At 41.0% G+C, this 20315-nt stretch overlaps 1 protein-coding gene across 1 annotated transcript in view; it reads left to right on the forward strand.

Moving 5' to 3' along the window:
* The first annotated feature begins 286 nt into the window (after nucleotides 1-286).
* ABLIM1 (actin binding LIM protein 1) overlaps nucleotides 287-20315 on the forward strand; it is a 284900-nt gene continuing 264871 nt past the window's right edge. Inside the window, exon 1 of the mRNA XM_045568902.1 lies at nucleotides 287-462. Within this exon, the coding sequence (XP_045424858.1) occupies nucleotides 450-462 (13 nt within the window). The 5' untranslated portion in view covers nucleotides 287-449. The remainder of the gene's footprint in view (nucleotides 463-20315) is intronic.

A 20315-nucleotide genomic window follows, 5' to 3' on the forward strand; every position in this document is an offset into this window, starting at 1 on the left:
TCTGGGGCCAAAGCAGAAAGCTGGACAGCCATTAATAAGAGCAACATTATTTTTACTGTTGTTAAGCGGCGAGGGCAGGAGAGGGGGAGCCGCAGACCCTTATCGCGCGCCCCACCTCGCTCGGGGACAAAGCCCCGCCCGGCGCCGCGGCACAGCCGCCCTGGACCCGGGTGGGCCCCGGCGGGGGAGGCGGCCCCGCCCAGCGCGGGCCGCGGGTGTCAGCGCTGCCGCGCCCGGCGGTCCCCGTCGCCGCCGCGTCCCCGCCTGCCGGCCGCGCCGCGCGGAGCCCGCGGCCAGGTGTCCCGCGGGAGGCGTCCTCGCGCCGCCAGCCGGAGGCCGCGGGGCCAGCCGGGCGCGTGTGCTCACGGGTGCCTTTCGGGGATATTTTCCTCCCCACGCCCTACGGGTTTCTCCTCCGCCTTCCTGCTTCGGCTCCTGCCGCCTGAACCATGTCCGCCAGAGGTGAGTGTGGACAGGTGGGACGGCGCACGGAGCCGGGCTTCGGGCCCGGCGGGGCAGGGCGCGGACCAGGGCGGGCCGAGCAGGTGCGGGAGGGCGAGAGGCTGCGACAGCCGCGCCGACCGCCACCCGGCCGTAAACTTTGGCAGCGGATCCCAGGGCTCTGGACTGCTAGGGGGCGGGGGGCGGGGGAAGGAAGCCCTCTCCCTTGACCTTGATCCCCGGATGTGGGCGCAGTCCGAGGGCCAAGGTCAGTGCCCGGCTCACCTGGACGAGCTGCACGTCTAGGCTGGGAGGGCATGGGGGATGGGCCTGCCGCTGCCCGTCCTGCTGGGAAGCCGTTGCAGGGCCGGCCCGGAGGGAGGAAGAGGTATTTTTTTCCTCCTTTCTTGTTACCATTTTGCAGCTCGGTGATGGAAGGAATCCAGAGCTTGATGCAGCACGATTTAAAGCTGCAGTGCTTACACCCCATTAAAAGAAAAGTAAATTCGCTACCTGTACTCCCCTTTGCGTTAATCTCCCCCTTCCCCTCCCCACCCGTTTTCTTTCTGGAGTAAAATAATTACTGCAGGTGAAATGGGCGGAAGAAAAAAAATCAGAATTGCTTTTCAGGCAAGAATGAAGGGAATATATTTCTTGCCATCTGGAGCCAGCGATGATGCTGGGGAGAGTGGGTTAGTCATAGCTCAGTGGCTGCTACTATGAGTGAAATATTAAAGAGATCAAGTCATTGTGCAGCTTGCGAGCAATTAAAATGGAGGGAATTGGTTGCTTTGCCATAAGCATTTAAGGAAAATATTGATTATTTTTAGAAAGTGTGTTTGCAAAGTACCGAGTTCCACCCCTTTTGATACCCTGAAGGCAACTTACAAGAGGAGTTGCAGAGTTATTTTTTAAGCTCCCAAGCTTTAACCCTGTTTTTTGGAAGGAGTTTAGGAATGTAATAACATGTGTTGGGTAATTAAGTGCTGCTTTACAGGGTTCATCCTGGGGCACATAATGATCCAGAATGTTTTAATTCCTTTTCAAGGAATCTGATCTTTGTTGATGATTGCTCTGGCAATACGGTTATTTGGTTCCGTACCTGGAAATGAGGTGGTAAGGGCTGAGTGCAATGACAGAATTTACATTATAGATACCAGGCTACAGAGGGGACAAGGAGCTCTGAGATACTACCTGCCTAATCAGGCCTAATAATTTGTGTATATCACAGAAGGGAAAAAAGAGGATAGCACGGATATGATTATAAGGGACTTGGCGTGTGTATGGATGGGATCTGAGGGACTCCAACTATACGGTCTCTGAACTATGTTCTAAGACAGAGGTTTTTGGTCCTGACCTTTGCCCTGAGTACCACGAGAAACATGTGGAGAATCTCTCTCATAAGTTGTAAACTCTCTGGGGTCAGAGCCCACTTCTGATTCGGCTTCCAAACGCTTAGTACAGAACCTTGCACACTGTAGGAGCCAAGTAACTCTTGGGAACATTTATATGTCCTAGGAAGCATCAAGTTCATTAAGTGCCACCACCAATTTCATTTAGTTTCTGGCCTCTCCTATGATGGGGTCTCTGTGATTTATCTGAGGATGGGAAATGAAGACGGTCCCAGAGACTGAGAGGAACTATAAGCTCTGGATTGGGGTTAGGTTCTCAAATATTTATTCCTGAACCTGGTTTCAAATAGGATGATTTGGAGTCATATATAGACATTTCATTCAGTTGTCTTTTTCTCCTTCAACTTCATGTTGGTAATCTTGCATTTAACTGTTTAAAGTGTAACTATTCTTGTGGGAGGGGGAATCTATGACAATAAATATCAATTACTGTATGCTTCTGTGTCAGGTACATGTCAGTTACTGTATGCTTCTGTGTCAGGTACATTTAATCAGGATTAAATGATTTCAATCCTCACAATAACTCAATCAAGTTATATACTGTTATTACCTGCCCATTTTATAGATGAAGGAACTGAGGTTTTGAGAGATCGTATAACTTACCTGAGTTTAAACAGTTGGTAAGTGGCAGATCCTGATTTCTGCCCAATTCTGTCTTATTCTGATCATGTTCACTTTGCTCTTCTACCTCTATTGTTAGTCCTTTGAACATTATAATAGACATCACAATCATTGATTTGCTAAGAAGAGAGGGAAAATGCCCTATACATGGGGTTTAAAGCAAATGGCTTTGGTAAGTAACTTGGAATTCCCAATACATTTAGAAACATCTTCATGGGCATTTGGTAATGACAGAGTGAGGGAAACAAGGTCGCTGATGCATGATGTTGTTAATTTGATATTCCTAGTCTGTTTCTTGCCATTTCAGTTTTGAGAACAAGAATTCCCTAGATATTGCCAATGACTGAGGATTTTTCTAATATTTTTATGAAGTATTTTTATTTATATGAATTTGGAAAAAACAGTTCTAAAAGATTAAGTGCTCAGTAGAGTAATTACTGAATTGAGTTTGTCTGGGAAAATGTTTATTTTCATTTATTTTTTATAAAAGATGTCAAAGCTGTGAGCTTCACTATGGTGTCCTGTATCTGCTCTCATTTGCACTCCGGAAAGTAGAGATAAATCTTCAGGCCCAGAAACTTAATGTGTCTGCTTAAGTACTTAACTTATCAATAGGAAAGCCTTTAGACCCTTGGAAAGATAAATCCCATTGATTTTAAAAATGATCTCTGCTTATTTCTAATATCTAGGTTTGTAAGTGTGAAAGTTGTCAAAATCAAAATGGAGTCTCTAATGTTAAGAAAACCCTGACAGACAAGGCTGAGGAAAGCTGTGAAGAGAGGGTGCTCATGCTTGCTACGCCCAATAACAAAAACTAACACAAAAGGCTACAAAAACCACAACCTTGCACAAAGGCCATTGCAACCCTGCACAAAAAATACTTCTGCAAGGACATCTGTCCAGCAACTGCCTGTCTATCCTTGGACATTCTTTATTGAGCTTTGTAGCCAAGGATAGTTATTTCAAAACAATTATGTAATCCTCATCATCTTTTTTCTTTTAAAAATGTCTTCCTTTACCTCCCCAAATATGCACATAGTTTACTATGGCATGCATACTCCCATCACAGTGATCTAGTCCCCCAAAACAACTTTTCTTTTAGAGAGCTGCTCTCTGTTTATTTAGGTCGGCATAGGTGATGGAAAGATAGAATTAATTTTTTTTTAAATTGAAAACAATGAGATCAGTTGAATCTGATAAGAAAGGCAACTTTATTAAAAAATTTTGAGAGAAAAATATCATTATTTTATTCATCTGCTCTTTAAAATACAAACATAGAATACTAAAATTTAATTTAATATTCAAACTTAAAAACAAGTGTTCTTTAATTTAATGATAGGGTGAGCTAAGACATTCCCATTTTGTGGTCTTAGAATATCAAAAGCTTGTAACTTGGTGTTGTATTTTTACCACTAGAGATCAAAATGGATCCATCATATCTTATTTCTGAATTGCCAGCTAGAGGAAATTATAACACTTAGGATAGAGTTTCCATACCTGGGGAGAATCATCTAGGTAGCCTTTTTGCCTTCCTTCCTTCCTCCCTTCCTTCTTTCCTTGTCTTGCTCTGTTGCCCAGGCTAGAGTACAGTGGTCTCTTCAAAGCTCACTGCAACCTTGAACTCCTGGGCTCAAGTGATCCTCTTGCCTCAGCCTCCCAAATAGCCCGGACTACAGGTGTGCACCACAATGCCTGGCTAATTTTTTAATTTTTGTAAAAATAGGGTCTTTCTATGTTGCTCAGGCTGGTCTTGAACTCCTGGCCTCAAGTGATCTTCCCACCTTGGCCTCCCAAAGTGCTGGGATTACAGGTGTGCGCCACCACACCCAGCCTAGGTAGCCTTTTAAAAATGCAGATCCCCAGATCTCATTCCAGATCTAATAGATCATAAACTCTGAAGGTAGAGCCCCAAAACCTGTATATGTTAAAAGCTTTCAGGTGACTTTAAGGATGATGAGAGTAGAGTGTGGTCCCCTAATTGCAGCATCAGAAGAATCACCTGGAATATTTAGCAAACATGCTGATACCAGGACTCTGCTTTAGATCTGTTAAATCAGAATATTCAAGATAGGTGTGGAAATCTGAATGTTCAGCAAGCCCCAGGTGATTCTTACATACAAGTGAACTTGGGAGCCACTGAATTAGAACTTGTTTCTTCTAATGCAGGGTCTGGTTCATCCAGCTAGTTTTCAAAGAATCTGCTTTTAAGTTATAATATATTAAAATCCATTGTCAATATAGTTATACAAGCTATATTAACATATTAATGGAGTATATAAAATATTAAATTATCAAGTAGTACAGTACATTTAAGATTCAAACAGAAGTATATAAAGTTAAAAATGAAAATTTCCTATTTTTACTCACTTTCTACAACATCCTGAGACTTAAGCATGACAAACAGTGCATCCTATATATCCATCTAAATGGTTTCTATCTGCTTAACTTTGGGTTTAATTCAATAAATAGTAAATATCTATTCTGTGCAAGACATAATAGGTACAAACAATGTCGGTATTAAAAGGTATTAATATTAAAAGCATTTGTTCTGTAAAATTTGGATTCAGTCAAAAGACCACACTCAAGGATCCAGAAGGCTACATGTGGCCCCAAGGCCACAGATTCCCCATCCTGGTTGAGCCTACTAGCTTGTCAGAAGCTTGAGTCTTGGGGGAAAAATGTGCAGTTGTGTGTGGATAGATTCCATTGCACTGTCAGAGAAATAACGCAAAGCATATATGTTCCAGAAATGTTTGCTGTCTTTGTTTTCAGAACTTCCATAAAACTGGAAACAACCTGAATGTTCATCCATTGGAGAATGAGTGACTAATTATGGTGCATGTGTACTGTGGAATATTATGGAGTTATTGAAAAGAATGAGTTGGCTCCATATGTGTTGGTCTGGAGGGATGGCTGTGATACATTAAGTGAAAAGAGTGAGTTTTAGGATAAAGTATATGTCATAGACGATTCCAGTTTTGTAAACTGAGAGAAATCCCTGTGTGTGCATTATGTGTGTGTGCCATAAGCATAGATATTAACAAGGTATAGCTTTAATAGATTGAGAGGAAATCCCATAAAGGAAAAATGTCCACTTCCTTTTCCACACATTCATTTCATTTATTGGAGTCAGAGACGTAGATTTTCATTTATTTATTCTGCAAACATTTATTGAACACCTATTACATGCCAGCAATTGGTTAATAGGACCCAGTATATACCCTTAAGGAGCTCACAGTTTTACGGGGAAGACAAATACATATATATTTATAAAAGGATACACCAAATGCAGAGAGAGAGAGAACATGGCATAGAGCTGGTATTATAGTATACCAAAGAGTGGCACTGAATACAGCTGTAGGAATGTAGGAGATCAGGTGAGGCTTCTTAAAGAAAGCAGAGTTGTTTCCTTGGAGAATGAGCTGGATTTAACCGGATGAAAAAGGATGGGACAGAGGCAAGGGCTCTCCAGGGAAAGGGGTATGCAAAAGAAACAGCGCGATGAGCATTGAACCTGGGAAGTGTGTTGCTGCAGGATGACAAGTCTGCCAAGGGGAGGAGAACCAGATCTCAGTGGAGTGAACATCCCGGACAGGGGCCTGTGGCTCCAGAGCACAGTGGAAGGTTGTTGGTGGTGAGAGATGTGTAGCAGAAGGGAGGAAACACAGGGCTGAAAAGGATGGGGGGACAGGAAGGAGTGGAGATGGGAGCTTCTGTTCTTTCCGTGGCTGAGACTGCAGGAGTGATAGAGATGGCTGCTCATGGCCAGCCCCAGACGTCCCCACTTTGGCATGAGGAGTTTTGGTTGCAGACTGAGTTGAGAGTCCTGGGCGGTGGAGGGCAAGAGGCAGAGAGGTAGTGAAGGCTGCATCAGCTTTCTAGAGTAGCTGCAAAGCCCTCTGCTGGACAGTGGCTCATTCTCAGGATTGGGGGCCCAGGTTAGGATGTGGGACAGAGGGATTATAGAGGTCAGAGCCACACTACTTTTCTGTGGATTTCCTGAGCTTCTGTGCTTATAGTAGGGTTCAACAAACATGTATTTGCTAGTTGATAAAAGGGAGACTTCTGCTCCTCCACTTCATCTTTTTCTTCTCTCTCTTATTTGCATGTAACTCTGTGCCTCTTGTCCCAAGCATCATTCTAGCTTTTTCAGTTTCCTTCATAGTGATATAAGGATTAGTACACTAAGAGTTCTTATTTGGTGTGATGTGGGGGCCGTTTTTCTGGCCTGTATCAGCTATAGTTTTTCCTCTCTTTGGACTACAAAACTCTCAAGCAGTTTTTATCAAATTGAAGAAAGGAGAAGACATCTTTGTAAGCCAAAGTTAGCCATTATTAATTTTGATATTGAAAAATATATCAAAGCAGCAAAACACTACATTTCCTAGAAGTCCTTTTCTGCATTTAAAATATATGGTTTCTGATTCAATAAATAGATTTTTTTTTACATGAGAGAAATAATTTTGGACATCATTATCTCACATGTGGGAGTATCATATGTTTCTGAAAAGATTTTCAGAAGGTTGAATTGTTTCCACATTGTATCTGTGAATAGCATTAAATTTATTTTTCTATTTTTGAGGCCTTGTGTAGAGAAGGTTGAGTTAATCATAATTTTCAGGTTATAGCTCTACTGTCATCGGTCCATCAGGCCCCGCTCTTGTCTAATTTGTTGATTAATATATTTTTATCTCCATTATCTAATTTCCTTCCCTTTTCCCCATAGGCAACTGTACTTATACATTCAATACATATATCCCTGAATTTGTAGTGAAACCAATTTTTAGACCCATTCTTAGAGCTATAGGCACTAAGTCATTGTGTGTGTCTGTCTGTGTATCTCAAGGATTAATGAAATTCTTATTTGGATAACTGATTTTAGGAACATAAATATACTTATGCAGATGTCTTTCTGATCTTATTTGAAAGTTTACATCACTTAATTCAACACTCTGCCTTACTCTGTTAGATATATATAGAAAAAAGAAAGGTTACTTACTGTCCCAAAGGAACTCAAACTGTGGCACGTGTGTGCGGAAAGTTATGTGCTGACAATGATACGCTGTGGTATAGATTATCACAGAGGGGTGATCGCACTGGTATGGAAAGGTCAATTAGCTGTAACCGGAGAGATTGAGGACAGCTTCACTCCACCAAGGAGATGGGATTTGAGTTGGACCTTGAAGGATGAGTAGGAATTTGGCAGACCGAACACAGCGAGGTACGCCTTCCTCTCAGAAGGAACAGCATCCGTAAAAACAGGGAGGAGCGGAAGTTTCAGGATCGACGGGAGGAAGGAGTCAGTGTAGTTTGAGGGGAGAACAAGATTTGCAGTGGGAAGGTGTCTTAGTCCACTTTGTGTTGCTGTAACAGAATACCACGGACTGGGTAATTTATAAAGAAAAGAAACTTACCTATCACATTTCTGGAGGCTGAAAGGTCCAGTATCAAGGTGCCAGCATCTGGTGAGAGCCCTCTTGCTGCATTGCCCCATAGCAGAAGTGCAAGGGCACGTGAGTGTGTGGGCAAGGGAGGGAAGGGGGCTGGACTCATCCTCTCTTTAGGAACCTGCTCCTGAAATGACTGACTCACTCCTGCAGCAAGGCGTGAATTCATTCACGAGGACAGAGCTTTCCTGACCTAATCCCCTCTTAAAAGTCCCACCTCTCAACACCATTGTGTTAGGGGTTAGTTCCAACATAGGAACTTCTGCAGACACATTCAAATCACAGCAGAAGGGGAAGAAGAATAGGGAAGACAAGAGGAAATGAGGGAAGACTAGTGAGCCTTTACATCAGTTTTTCCTAGACTGGGCACAGTGGCTCACGCCTGTAGTCCCAGGATTTTGGGAGGCCAAGGCAGTAAGATTGCTTGAGACCAGGAGTTTGAGGTTACAGTGAGCCATGATTGGGCCACTGCACTCCAGCCTGGGTGACAGAGTGAGACCCTGTCTCAAAAAAAAAAAAAAAAAAAAAAAAAGTTTTCCCTGAATAGACAAGTACAGGTGTAAAGAAAGGAGATGAGAGCTCTGTTCTTGGTACGTTCAGAATAACTCATACCTAATTGTTCATCTGTCTACAATATTAGACATGGTATTTTAGCACCAAATTATGCTGTAGTAAATTATGTTTTATCCTGACTACAATTCTTATTTAGGTAGAAATCTTGCCAGAAGCCCTCTCTTGTGTTCCCTTTCATATGGCCAGTTAGACTATATGAGCCTTACCTTTAGTTTTGTCCGTGTCGCCAGAGCATCCCGGCACCAAGAACGCTGGCACACAGGGAGGCTGCGTGCAGAACAGCCAAGCACCATGTTTGACCCACAGCAAGAGGTGGGAGCAAGACCATTCTCCTAGGAAGAAGTGTGCATTCTTAACTGATCCTATTTTCACATGCACGCTACTGGTTCCCTCAGAGAAGAAAAGAATCAGCACTAATTAATAGAGCCATTTGATATGAAAGGTGAAATTTTTTAAACTTTATGGAATGTTTTCTTTGAGATGGTAAATTAGTCTTCATTGTCTTATATGGGAGAAATGTTTCTTTTTTTGTGAGCTGGTGGTTTCAGATTCTTCTCTAACTTAATCTATATCAGTGTTAATTGACATAAGTAGTACTAATCCCTCAATATAATTTGTAATTTTGATGCTCCATTCACATGATGACACTTAGTAAGACCTGAACTATTCTCCTCTTGGGGCTGCCATTATCTGCATAATCACTGGTTTCCAATGTGCTTGAACAAGGAAAGGAAAAAGAGTGGGAATGGTTAGTGTTTGACCCTGGTTAAAGCAGCAACCTCTATGAATATCATCCCTCCATCTGTCCATCCTATTGAGCCCTCTTAGAGTCCATAATCAAACACCTTTCATCTAAAATCCAGATGTCTCTGCTTGTTAAATTTTATAGTGTCACAAGGAATGGACTGGCACAGGTTGCCTTCACGGTGGTAGTCTAGTGGGATGGCTGTCTCTTAAAACCTGCAGCATTAACCATACATAGCAGATCGTGCCAAAAAAAACCCCTGTTTTGTTCAGTTTCCTTAAGGACTTCTTGGGAGACATTCTAAAGCCTTGTGGTCTTCTCCTGTAGCCTTCCCCCCCCTCCACCCCATCTTGTTCATTCATCTTGGTGACAGTGTAGCAATGTTAAAAAGGCACTTGTGACTCTGCTTCATGGATATAGAGCAAGGCCTGTGCTTCCTGCAGGCTCCGATGGGACACTCCCATCTTTTGCTCTTGTTTTCCCCCTGACCAGTTAAGGTCTGCTACCTGCTGCCTTTGTGAATCCCTCCCGGTTTAGAACTCAAATGTCATCATTCTGTCACACACAGCAGCCTGGGCCCAAAACCAACTCATGTACAAACTGAAGAGGAAACTGTTTTAAAGGGGTGTGTGTGTGAGAGAGAGAAAGAGAAAAGAAGTTATGAGAGAAAGCAATAGATTTGATGTGGATTAAACAAGATTATTGATTTTGCTCTTAAAATTGAACATAGAAATAAAGGATTTGAGTATAACTGGCATATTTGCTAGTATAAATTGAATTATCACATTTTCTCCTTATTAAGGATGGAATGGAAGTCAGTGGGTTGCAATTTATGTTAGGTATAAAAGAGATTCCACAATTAAGAAAAGATATGCTTTCTTCTCTCCCCTCCTCCCAAGAACAGAACTGACAATGATTTATCTGAAAATGTCTTGACAGCAAGCAAGACAACAATATAATGGACAATGTTGAACTCTTTTAATCTGTCAACCTTTCTCATTGACACTCAATCAGCCAGTATTTATTGAACCTCTCTCCTACAGAATCCAGATTATTCCAAATCCCATTCATTCTTGGGCCAAGGATGCTAATATACTAATTAATGAAGTCATTTAACAAATATTTATTGAGCACTCTGGGGTGAGGATTGCCATTGTTTTTGGGTGGAGAAATATTAAAGGGCATTAGAATTTGTGGTTGATTGAGGCTGGCACAAACGGGCTGATCAACATTTACTGCCTCCATTTAAACATGTGTTTTATATATACCACATAAGCTATCTTTCAACCTGGGATGCTTCTGTCTACGACAAATGTTAAACCTGATGGGATGCTGGGACAACAGGTGTATACTGGGACTATCCTAGGCTAATTGGCCCTATGGTTTTTCTAACTAGTAGTATTTCTAGCCAGCGTGCATTTTGGTGTCAACGTATTCCTTGGTCTTAAAAGACAGAATTTTGATCAATAGCTGAATATCTGCCTGTAGTAATGGCTACATTGTAAATTATCTACATCAAAATGTAAACTTAAATCCTGGGCTGGCTAATTCCTCCCCTTCAATCTAGCACATTTCTGGCTATTTTCTCAAATGGCAAACTGGTATGTTCAGGTATAATTACTATTATAGACTAACAACATTTAGGATAAAGGCAAACCGAAATGAGTTTTTGGAATATCTGTTCTTTATTTTTTAGTTAATTGGCATGACAGTTTCCTTCTATTGGGGTAAATTATCTAGAGAAAAAGTACTGTGCAAAAGAAATGCTCAGTGCCTTTGGTCCCTCCATAGTCATTTTAAAGGAGTGACTCTATTTCTTCCAGTTAATGCAGTTTCAAAGCAGCTTTAAAATGTGAAGTTCAGTTTACCCACGGTTATTCTTGGACTCACAACCTACTTGATGACTTTCTGCCAATGTATTGGAGATTTATCTTTTCCAGCATGTGATATTCTTTTATTGGGAAAATGATCTAATTTGCATTTACTAATAAGGAAATTGTCCATTTAAAAAAAATAATTACTGGGTGGGTAAGCTGTTATTTAGCAGATGAACCTATAAATTCCTTTGTATTATTGAGCCCTGCATTAAAATAAAAATGAAAGCAGGGGTTGTGGGTCAGGCACCCAAAAATTAATTTGCTGATTGACCAGAGATCATATGATTTTAGTTTTTTATTAGATAACCTTTTTTATATTGGCTTGTCAGAGGAAAAGCTCTACATGCATAATTATTGTTATTCACATTTTTAATAAATTAAAAGAAATTAATTCTTTATTCTGTACAGTGTGTTCTTTCCCCAGCTCTTTAACATTATTACATGTGAGGATAATATTAGGTGTTATATATGTCACTGTGTTAGGGTCAATTTTTAAATTGTTTTTCCTAAAGAAAATATCCTATAGTTTATTTTTACTTTAGGCTGTGTCCTGGGTCTTTCCTGGTGCTTTTCTTTCTCAACTTTTTGGGAATTCATTGGAAAAACATCCACGACAGGGAAGCCAGCAGAGAACAGAGTGGTAACAATGAAGGGAAATGAGGACAATGCGGTAAACAGCTATTTCTGGTTTCAGCTCCGAGTGGGAATGAACAGAAGGAGAGGAGTCCCCGAGTCTGGGGGAAGGAGGGAGGGGAAAGAGCCGTAATTTTTAAAAGTAAAAACAAAAGGAAAAGTGGAAAAGAGGTTTAGCTTGGCAATCTCTAATGGATTCCAGGGAGATTTTTTTGTTCTTGTTGTTCTGTGTAAAACAAGGAAATCTTTATTCTGAGTCATTTAAGCATTTGGGTGAGTAATGGGCATGGGCATCAGAGATGGGGCAATGTTCTCACCAGTTCCTTAGTGACTACTTATTTTAGGAGAATCTATTCTGTCGCTAGATGCTTTATATAAATTATGGGATTATTACAGAATTGTACTCAGAATGTATTAATTTATCCAGTCATTCAATAAGTCTTACTCGAACACCTAGTAAGGGTTGGGGTGTGACAACCATTTGCCAAATAAATATATGATGGGCTATAGTAAATACTGTGAAGAAAATAAAGAAAAGTAGAAGAGAGAGCATTGGAGAGATGAGGGGGTGGGCAAGGTGCTATTTTCTGTGAGGTGATAATGGAAGGCCACTTTGACAAAGGAACATTTTGACAGAGGCCTGAAGGAGGTGAGGAGTCATCCACATAGCTAGTAAAGAGTTTTCTAGGCAGTGAGATGAACAATGCAGAGGCCCTGAGGTCTATCTTGCTGGCATGTTCTAGCACCAGCAGGGAGGCCAGCATGTCTGGATCAAAGAGGAAAGGAAGAGAGGGATGGAGATGAAGTTGGGGAGAGATAGTTGGGGGAAGAGAGTTGTCCAATTGGTCCTTGCAGGCCACTATGAGGACTTGAGTTTTTCTCTGAGTTAGTCTGAGTGGGATAGGAGACCCTTGGAAAGTTCTGAGCAGAGCTGTGACATGATTTGATGTAGTTTAAAAAGATCACTCAGTTAACATGTGGGAAATAGACTGTAGGGGCCAGGGTGGAAGCAGGAAGGCCACTGAGGACGCTGCTATAAGGGTTAAGACAAGAGACAGTGGCAGCTTTGTCCAGATGGTGGGAGAGCACCTGGGGGAAGTCATTGGATCCTGGAAATATTTCTAAGGAATTGCTATAGGGCTTGCTGATGGGTTGGCAACTTGGAGTAGAAGAAAGAGGGAAATCTTGGATACGTCCAATTTTTTTCAGCAACTGGGAGGATCGCATGTCATGTCCTGGGATGAGGAAGAGTGTAGAACAGCAGCTCTAGGGGGAAATAAAACATTCTGGACATTTGAGATGTCTCTTGACATCCTACTATGAAGATATTTATTATGCCTATTTTATACATAGAGAAAATAAGGGATAGAGAAGTGAAGAAACTTGCCTGAGATAATTCTAGCTAATAAGTAGTGGATCGAGGATTTAAATTCAGGTCTTGTTAATGACAGGGTATGCTTTATCCACTGTTACAACACGGCCTCTTTACATGAGGCTGAAATACATGCCTGGAGAAGAATGTATCTGGTTTTCATTTCTTAATTATTTATGATTTCTCATTATGGGATAATTTTCTGCATTTTTAAACATGGCTTGTGTTTAAGGAAAAAAAATAACCCCATCATCTCATTATTCCCATTTCTACCATTTATCAATATTATCATTGTTAGCACTGCAAAAACGCTACTGAAATATGAAGACGCGTATTCTGTGATTATGGCGTGTAATCACTGCGTGCTTGCTAGGAGCCGGGCACAGAGGGCACTGGCTCCTCTCCTTACGGAGCTCCCAGGTGTAAGGAGGGCAAGAGGTCTGCCTACGGAAGTCTCACTAAACGTGACCAGTGGCATGGTGGTGTTACATACGAGATGTCGCAGGAGGACACTGGTCTATCCTGATTGGATGTGGGGCCAAGGAAGACTTTAAAAAGTGAATGGGGCCATGAAGAATGAGGAGAATTTGCCCAATGGAGAAGTGGTGGGAAAGTATTCCAAGCACAGGAAATGGTACATAGAATTTAAAAAATAATAAACATTAAACATTAAGAATAATTTTTTTTTATTTTTATAGAAACAGGGTCTTACTCTCTGTTGCCCAGGATGGAGTGCAGTAGTGGCATGATCATAGCTCACTGCAGATTCAAACTCCTAGGCTCAGGCGATCTTCCTGCCTCAGCCTAAGAATAAAACATTTGAAGTTAAATGTAACCTACAGGAACAATATGAGGAAAATTTAAGAATTATACTGAGTGGCCAGGTGTGGTAGCTCATGCCTATAATCCCAGAACTTTGGGAGGCCAAAGTGGGAGGATCACTTGAGGCCAGGAGTTTGAGACCAGCCTGGGCAACATAGCAAGATGCCATCTCTACAAAAAATAGAAAAATTAGCCGAGCATGGTGGCACATGCCTGTAGTCCCAGCTACCTGGGAGGCTGAGGCAGGAGGATCACTTGAGTCCACGAGTTTGAGGTTATACGGGTCACTGCACTCCAGCCTGGGCAACAGAGTGAGACCCTGTCTCTAAAAAAAAAAAAAAAAAAACTATGCTGAGGAGCATAAAAGATTTAAGTCATTATTCCATCATTGGAGAGATGTACTATCCTCTTGAATAATAAGACACATTATTGTAAAAATGTTCATTTCCCCTAAATCTCTCCATAAAAGGAATGAAATCTCAATTAAAATGCCCGCAAGATCTTTTGGGGGGACATGGCAAAATGATGCTATTATTCATTTTACAAAATGGAATATATGAAATTCTAAAAAAATGAAGTATAATTAAGGGAGATTTGCCTTACCAGATATTAAAACATAATATGCAACTGCAATCATTAAAGTAGTTTAGTATTGGAGAAAAATTAGAGTAATGGAAAATATTATAGTGCAGTGAACAAATGTATATGGGATTTATTTATAGTAAAGGTGGCATTTTAAAATCAGTGCGAGAAGAAAGATGCCCCAGTAACTGAGGTTGGGGCAACTGGCTAACTGTTTAGAAAAAATTAATCTGGATCCTTTTCTTAATTTCTTATAGATACACATGCACAAAATTCCTAATGTATTCAATAATTAAGTGTAAAAATAAATGAACAATAGAAGTCCTAGAAGAAAACACAATTGAATTTATAACCTGAGAGTGTCCTGACCTTGTAAACATAGCTTGATAGTCATGATATGAAGCCTGAAAGTCATGAAAGAAAAGGTAGATACATTTAACTACACAAAAATAAAAGATCTCTGTGTGGTTAAAAATAGCACATTCAGCGTTCTGGCTTGTAATTCTCACAAGGCCCCAGCAGAGCTGGCTTGAACCCGCCACCTGTACCAGGAAAGTTCAGTCAGCAGACAACAGGGGCAAAGGCAGAGACAGGTGTGGGATACAACAGAGGTGGCTTTGAAAGCCTGGCGGAAACTTTGGCAGTGTCAGTGTCGTGGCTTACCTGAGGACCTCAATGAACTTTTCCTGTCTTTACAAAGCAGGCTGGACAAGTGCTGAGGGTGATATCCATGCACTCGTTCTGCAAATGTGTATGGAGGGTTTTTAGGACCACGTGCAAAGGATGCAGGAATGAGTAGAGAGGCCACATTGGACCTTGGCTTGATATCTGGAATATCTGAAATTGAAAGGCCGTAGTCACTCCCTTTTGTTCCTGCCTTCTGCAACATTCCCACTCCTTAGGATAGTCTGGCCAGAGGCTGTGTCTCTTTTCTGGATGGGTGTAGGGATGACACTAAGTTCTGGTTAACATTAGGCTACCCCATGACACTGTCACACCTTTACCATAGAGAAAGAGGGAACCCAGTGGGTGTGCTTTGCTCCCAGACACTGAGGAGAACCGACTGCTGGGAGGAGGACAGAGAAGCACCCAGGGCTGGACTAGACCTGGCAGTTTAATTAACTCATTTATAACAGCATTTTCTCCCTCTATAACAAAGCTGTCCACAGGGATTAACACTGAAATAAAGATAGATGTGTGCTAGTGTTCAGAACACTTGGTTTAAGCGAACATTTTGTTAGTGGTTCTTGGAGATTAGCCTGCCCTGGCTCTCTGAGTCCCTTTGATTCAATCAGGGCTTTGTTTTGGAGGCATCCTTTCCCCGGACTCTCTGCTAATAAATTCACTTTGAACTTGGTCGTACAACTGTTCTTACTCTCACAGCTATACTTCCCCCCTACCCACCCCAACGCTGTGCCAAGACTTTTTCATTTTAGCGTCTAGCACACTGAACTGTAGAGAGATGTCTGTCTAGGTGGCCTTGTCCCCTTCCTTACTGTGAATTCTGTGAAGCCAGGGACCAAGTGTTCCATGTGTGTTCCTGGATGCTAGCCTGCCCCAGGACCGGAAACTGAGTAGACCATTAAGGAAACATTACTGAAAGAATTGGGAGAAGGAGGTTGCCATCTAAGAAATTCACAGTTTGATGGAGTAAACATGTACAAAAAATGGGTGAAGGGGTAAGGAGAGAAGCTTCTCTCCTAGGAATCCCTCTGTCCTTTTAATTGAAGTGCATTAAATTAGACATGACTTAGAAGTTGCTTTCCTCATATGCCTGTGCTCTTAAACCTGATCAGAGACACAATTGTGTTTTTTCCTACTTGGACAAGGAGGGTTTGCCATGCAGGTTCTAATCCAATCCATTGTGTTTGTCAGTGGGCTGGGTTCTGGAAGGAGCTAAGCTAACCATTGTGATATGGTTGCTCTGATTGGACAGTGGCACCCCTCTTGCCACTAAGAGTTTCCTGAGGTATTATCTCACAGGTGTCTAGGAATGAGCTGTGTAGGTTCTTCTGTCTAGCATCCCTCTTTGCAGAAACTATGCCTAGTGTAGACAGCGTTCACAGGACTGATGTTTTGCTGGGGCCTCTGGTCACCTCTCTCACCCCCACCCCGTCTAGCCACTAGTCTCCCTGAATTGGTTTGAGCCAAGCATGGCCAGAGGCTTTTCCCCTTGAGACCAAGGTGTGACTTAGAAAACAAATTCCTTTCTAATCCTAAAAGCTGTAATCTCACTCTCCAAGGAAACTCATTTTGACATAAAAGAGTAATGTACACATACAGTTAAATTAAAACAGAACAATTTAAATAACATAAATGAAAAGTGAAAGCTCTTCTCTCTATCTCCCCAAACAGAAACATTTAAATAACACAAATGAAAAGCTTAGCTCCTTCCAGAACCCAGTCCACCAAAGAACACAATGAGTTGGGTTAACGTCTGCATGCCAACACCTCTTTGTCCAAGTAGAAACTGGACAGTTTCTGGAAATTCCCTTCTAGAGAAAAGTTATATATATACTAGGACACTAAAATAGATCCCTTCATCCACCTATACAACTACTGTCTACCTACTTACCTTTTAAGAAAAACTACTTTGCTTTTTTCCACATATGTCTTGAGATCTTCCATATTAGTACATACAGCTATAGCTCATTTTTTATGATTTCATAGTGTTCAATCATATGGTTGCACCATACCTGTTCTAATAGTCCCTTATTGATAGATACTTTGCTTGTTTGTTTTTATAGACAATGCTACTCTGAACATCTTTGTGCATATATCTTGAGATTTTTAGAGCATAGCCATAAGTATGAATCTATAAGTTTTTATGGGGCTTTACTGATAGTTCAGAGATAACAGAAAGAGAGCATGGTCCACAGGATTCCTCAAACACCCCTCTGTGGGTGACTTGCCCTAGACTCTCTTCCTGCGCTGCTTCCTGCCTTGCCCCCATATGGTCTCTGCCTTGCTGGGAGCAGCTTATTTCTCCAGCACTATAAAATGTTGTAGATGTTTCCCTTTATTTTTACCAAGGGACAGATAACTTCTAGCTGAGAGAAAAAAGAATATTTACTTCCCCTCACTTCATTTAAAGCCAGCCTCATTGGCTGTTACAGGATTAATTTTTTCCAGAATGATTGACAATAAGAATTGATTTTAGGTCAAGACAATCACAAAATAGTCTGATGTTGATATGTATCCCAAAGGCTGGATTATTTATTCTTATCCATGATCACTGGTTACTCTCAGTTAAAAAATAAAGCTTGAAAGTTAATTCTTTTTAATGTTGAGTCCAAAAGTCCCTACTTAATATAAAAACAATCAAAATGGCAGATGCCTAACAGGAGGCAGTATATTCTAGTGGAAAGAGTTGGACAAGAAGTTAGGAGACTGGAGTTTTAACTTGAGCTCTTCCCCTCCAGCTGTGTGACTGTGGGCACACCATACGACACTGGGGCACACTTCTTGGAGCCCCAGTCCCCGTTCCCTATTCCTACCTATTCCCTACATGATCTTGGAAGACTCTTCCACTTCCAAGTCCTGAAACTAAAAATGAATTTCCAAATCAGATGACTCAATTTTATATGACTAAATTTCTGTAATGCTTCATCTTGGCTGGAGTTTCAAGAGACAGAAGCAGAGACTGGTAGTCTCTTATGTAACGTTACTTGGGCAGAGGGGTTGGGGAAGGGCTGGCTGCCATCCTCAGTCATGGCACTAAAATTTTGGGCTGTTTATCACTTTTGCCTTTGCATGATGTGATTAAATACACTCCTGGTTTACTAGGAGAGCTGAGGCAATTTCTGAGCAGCCTGCCATGGGTTTGGTGTTCTCAAGCCAACAAAAATGAAAAGTTTATTAGTGAAAAAGAGTACTTATATTCATTGTCCTTCTGCTTTCCCCCTCCGCATGAGTTTGTTTGTTGTATACAGCCTTTTTGATGATGCTTATAACATGTTCTGGTTAAAGGCGCCCAAACATAGCACTAATGGAGGGCCTATTTTATTCTTGGAAAGTGTCATATGATGTTCATTAAGTTTATTAAATAAATTTATTTAGAAGTATTGACTAATAAGGCTTACTATTAAGACTATCATGTCTAACTTATAAAAGAATGTAAATGCCATCTTTTGTATGGAATAGAAAGGACTAGAAAAATATCAGTACATTCTTCTTTGTTTTTTCCATGCCTCCTAATGTTGTTTCTGGTGCCAAAAAAAAAAAAAAACACAAAAAAACAAAACAACAACAACAACAAAAAAACCCACACATTTATTTGGCAAAGAGAAAATGCAAATTTGGGAAATGAGGATTACCTGTTTGGGTATTCATTCAGAGTAGCGCTTGTTGACTTTGCAGTAATGCATCAATGACTGTATGTTTTCCTTTCTCTTCCTTTTGATAAATTTGGTAGTTAAGGCAGATTCTCCATCAAGCATTTCAGACTTCAGAATCATGATAGACAAATCATGCAACATCCTACTCAATTAAGAAAAGGAATTATTAAATATGAATAGAGAAGTCAAGGGAAAAAACTCTTACACAGTCATTGGCTGTTTTTATAGTAAACATAATCACTTCTACTTTTGTATTATTCATTGCAGGAAAAATATTCTTTATGAATATTTTGATGTTGGGATGTTAAATGAAATCTATAAAATATGACTTTAATGCCTGTTAGGACAATTTTTTTTGAAAAATTATTTTTACTATCTACTGTTTGATTAGGTCATAAAAAAGGGAAGATATTTTAGTGGAAACATATTTCATTGTAGAATGCTGGGAGAAAGATGTTTTGTAGGAAGTTGTCATGTGTAATATATTTTTTAAATTCAATAGAATGCTTTTGGAGGTTATGAACATTAACAAATAAAGCTATGGCCGAAGGGATATCTTCTTTCCACCTTCAATTTTGTTGAGACTATTATCAACAGTATTTTTACTTTTCTAAGCTTTCCTTTTTAAATGCATTTCCTAATCTTTCTTTGGGTTTTGTGTTCTGCTTAAACTAGATTATTCATATATGTGCACTTATTATGGAGGGTGTTTGAATTTACTTCTCTGAAGAAGGGTTGGCAATGATTCACTAAAGTTAACTGCATCACCAGACTGTCAGATACCCTAGTGAAGATCATTTGACAGTCTTGACTTTATTTGGGAGCAATATTCATGGATACTGTTCCTACCTGAATGGTAGGAGCAGTATCTTAGTCATCTCTGTATGCCTAACACCTAGTACATTCATCCCACAAATATTTATTAGGCACCTGCTGTCTTTGAAGTGCTGCAACAGTGCACAAAAAGATTTTTTAAAAAATCCTTGCCAATAGGAGCTTACTAGGGAGCTTATATTTTGAGTTTTTATTTTATTTATGTAAAAATTATATTTATGGAATATAAATAAGTAAAATACACAGCATATCAGATGGTGATGAGTGCTCTGGAGAAGATGAAGCAGGGATGGGGGTGGAAGGTCTGGGATGGGGGTGATCAGGGGAGGCTTCATTGAGCAGATGACGTTTAAGCAGAGAGAAGGCGTGGAGGAGGCAAGCCATGCGGGCGTTTGGGGGAAGAGCATTCCCCTGGAGGGAAGAGCAACTGCAAAGGCCCCAGGTCAGGGACATGCTTGGGGTGTTTAAGGCACAGTGAGGCCAGTAGGAACCGCAGTCAAGGAGAGAGGGGGATGGGGGAATCAGTCTTGTGCTGTCTTGTGAACCACCCTAAGGACATTGGCTTTGACTCTGAGTACGTGGCAACCATTGCAAGGTTTTGAGCAGATGAACCCACTCA

The sequence above is a fragment of the Lemur catta genome, chromosome 14, assembly GCF_020740605.2.
Source record: "Lemur catta isolate mLemCat1 chromosome 14, mLemCat1.pri, whole genome shotgun sequence".
NCBI classification, from domain to species: domain Eukaryota; kingdom Metazoa; phylum Chordata; class Mammalia; order Primates; family Lemuridae; genus Lemur; species Lemur catta.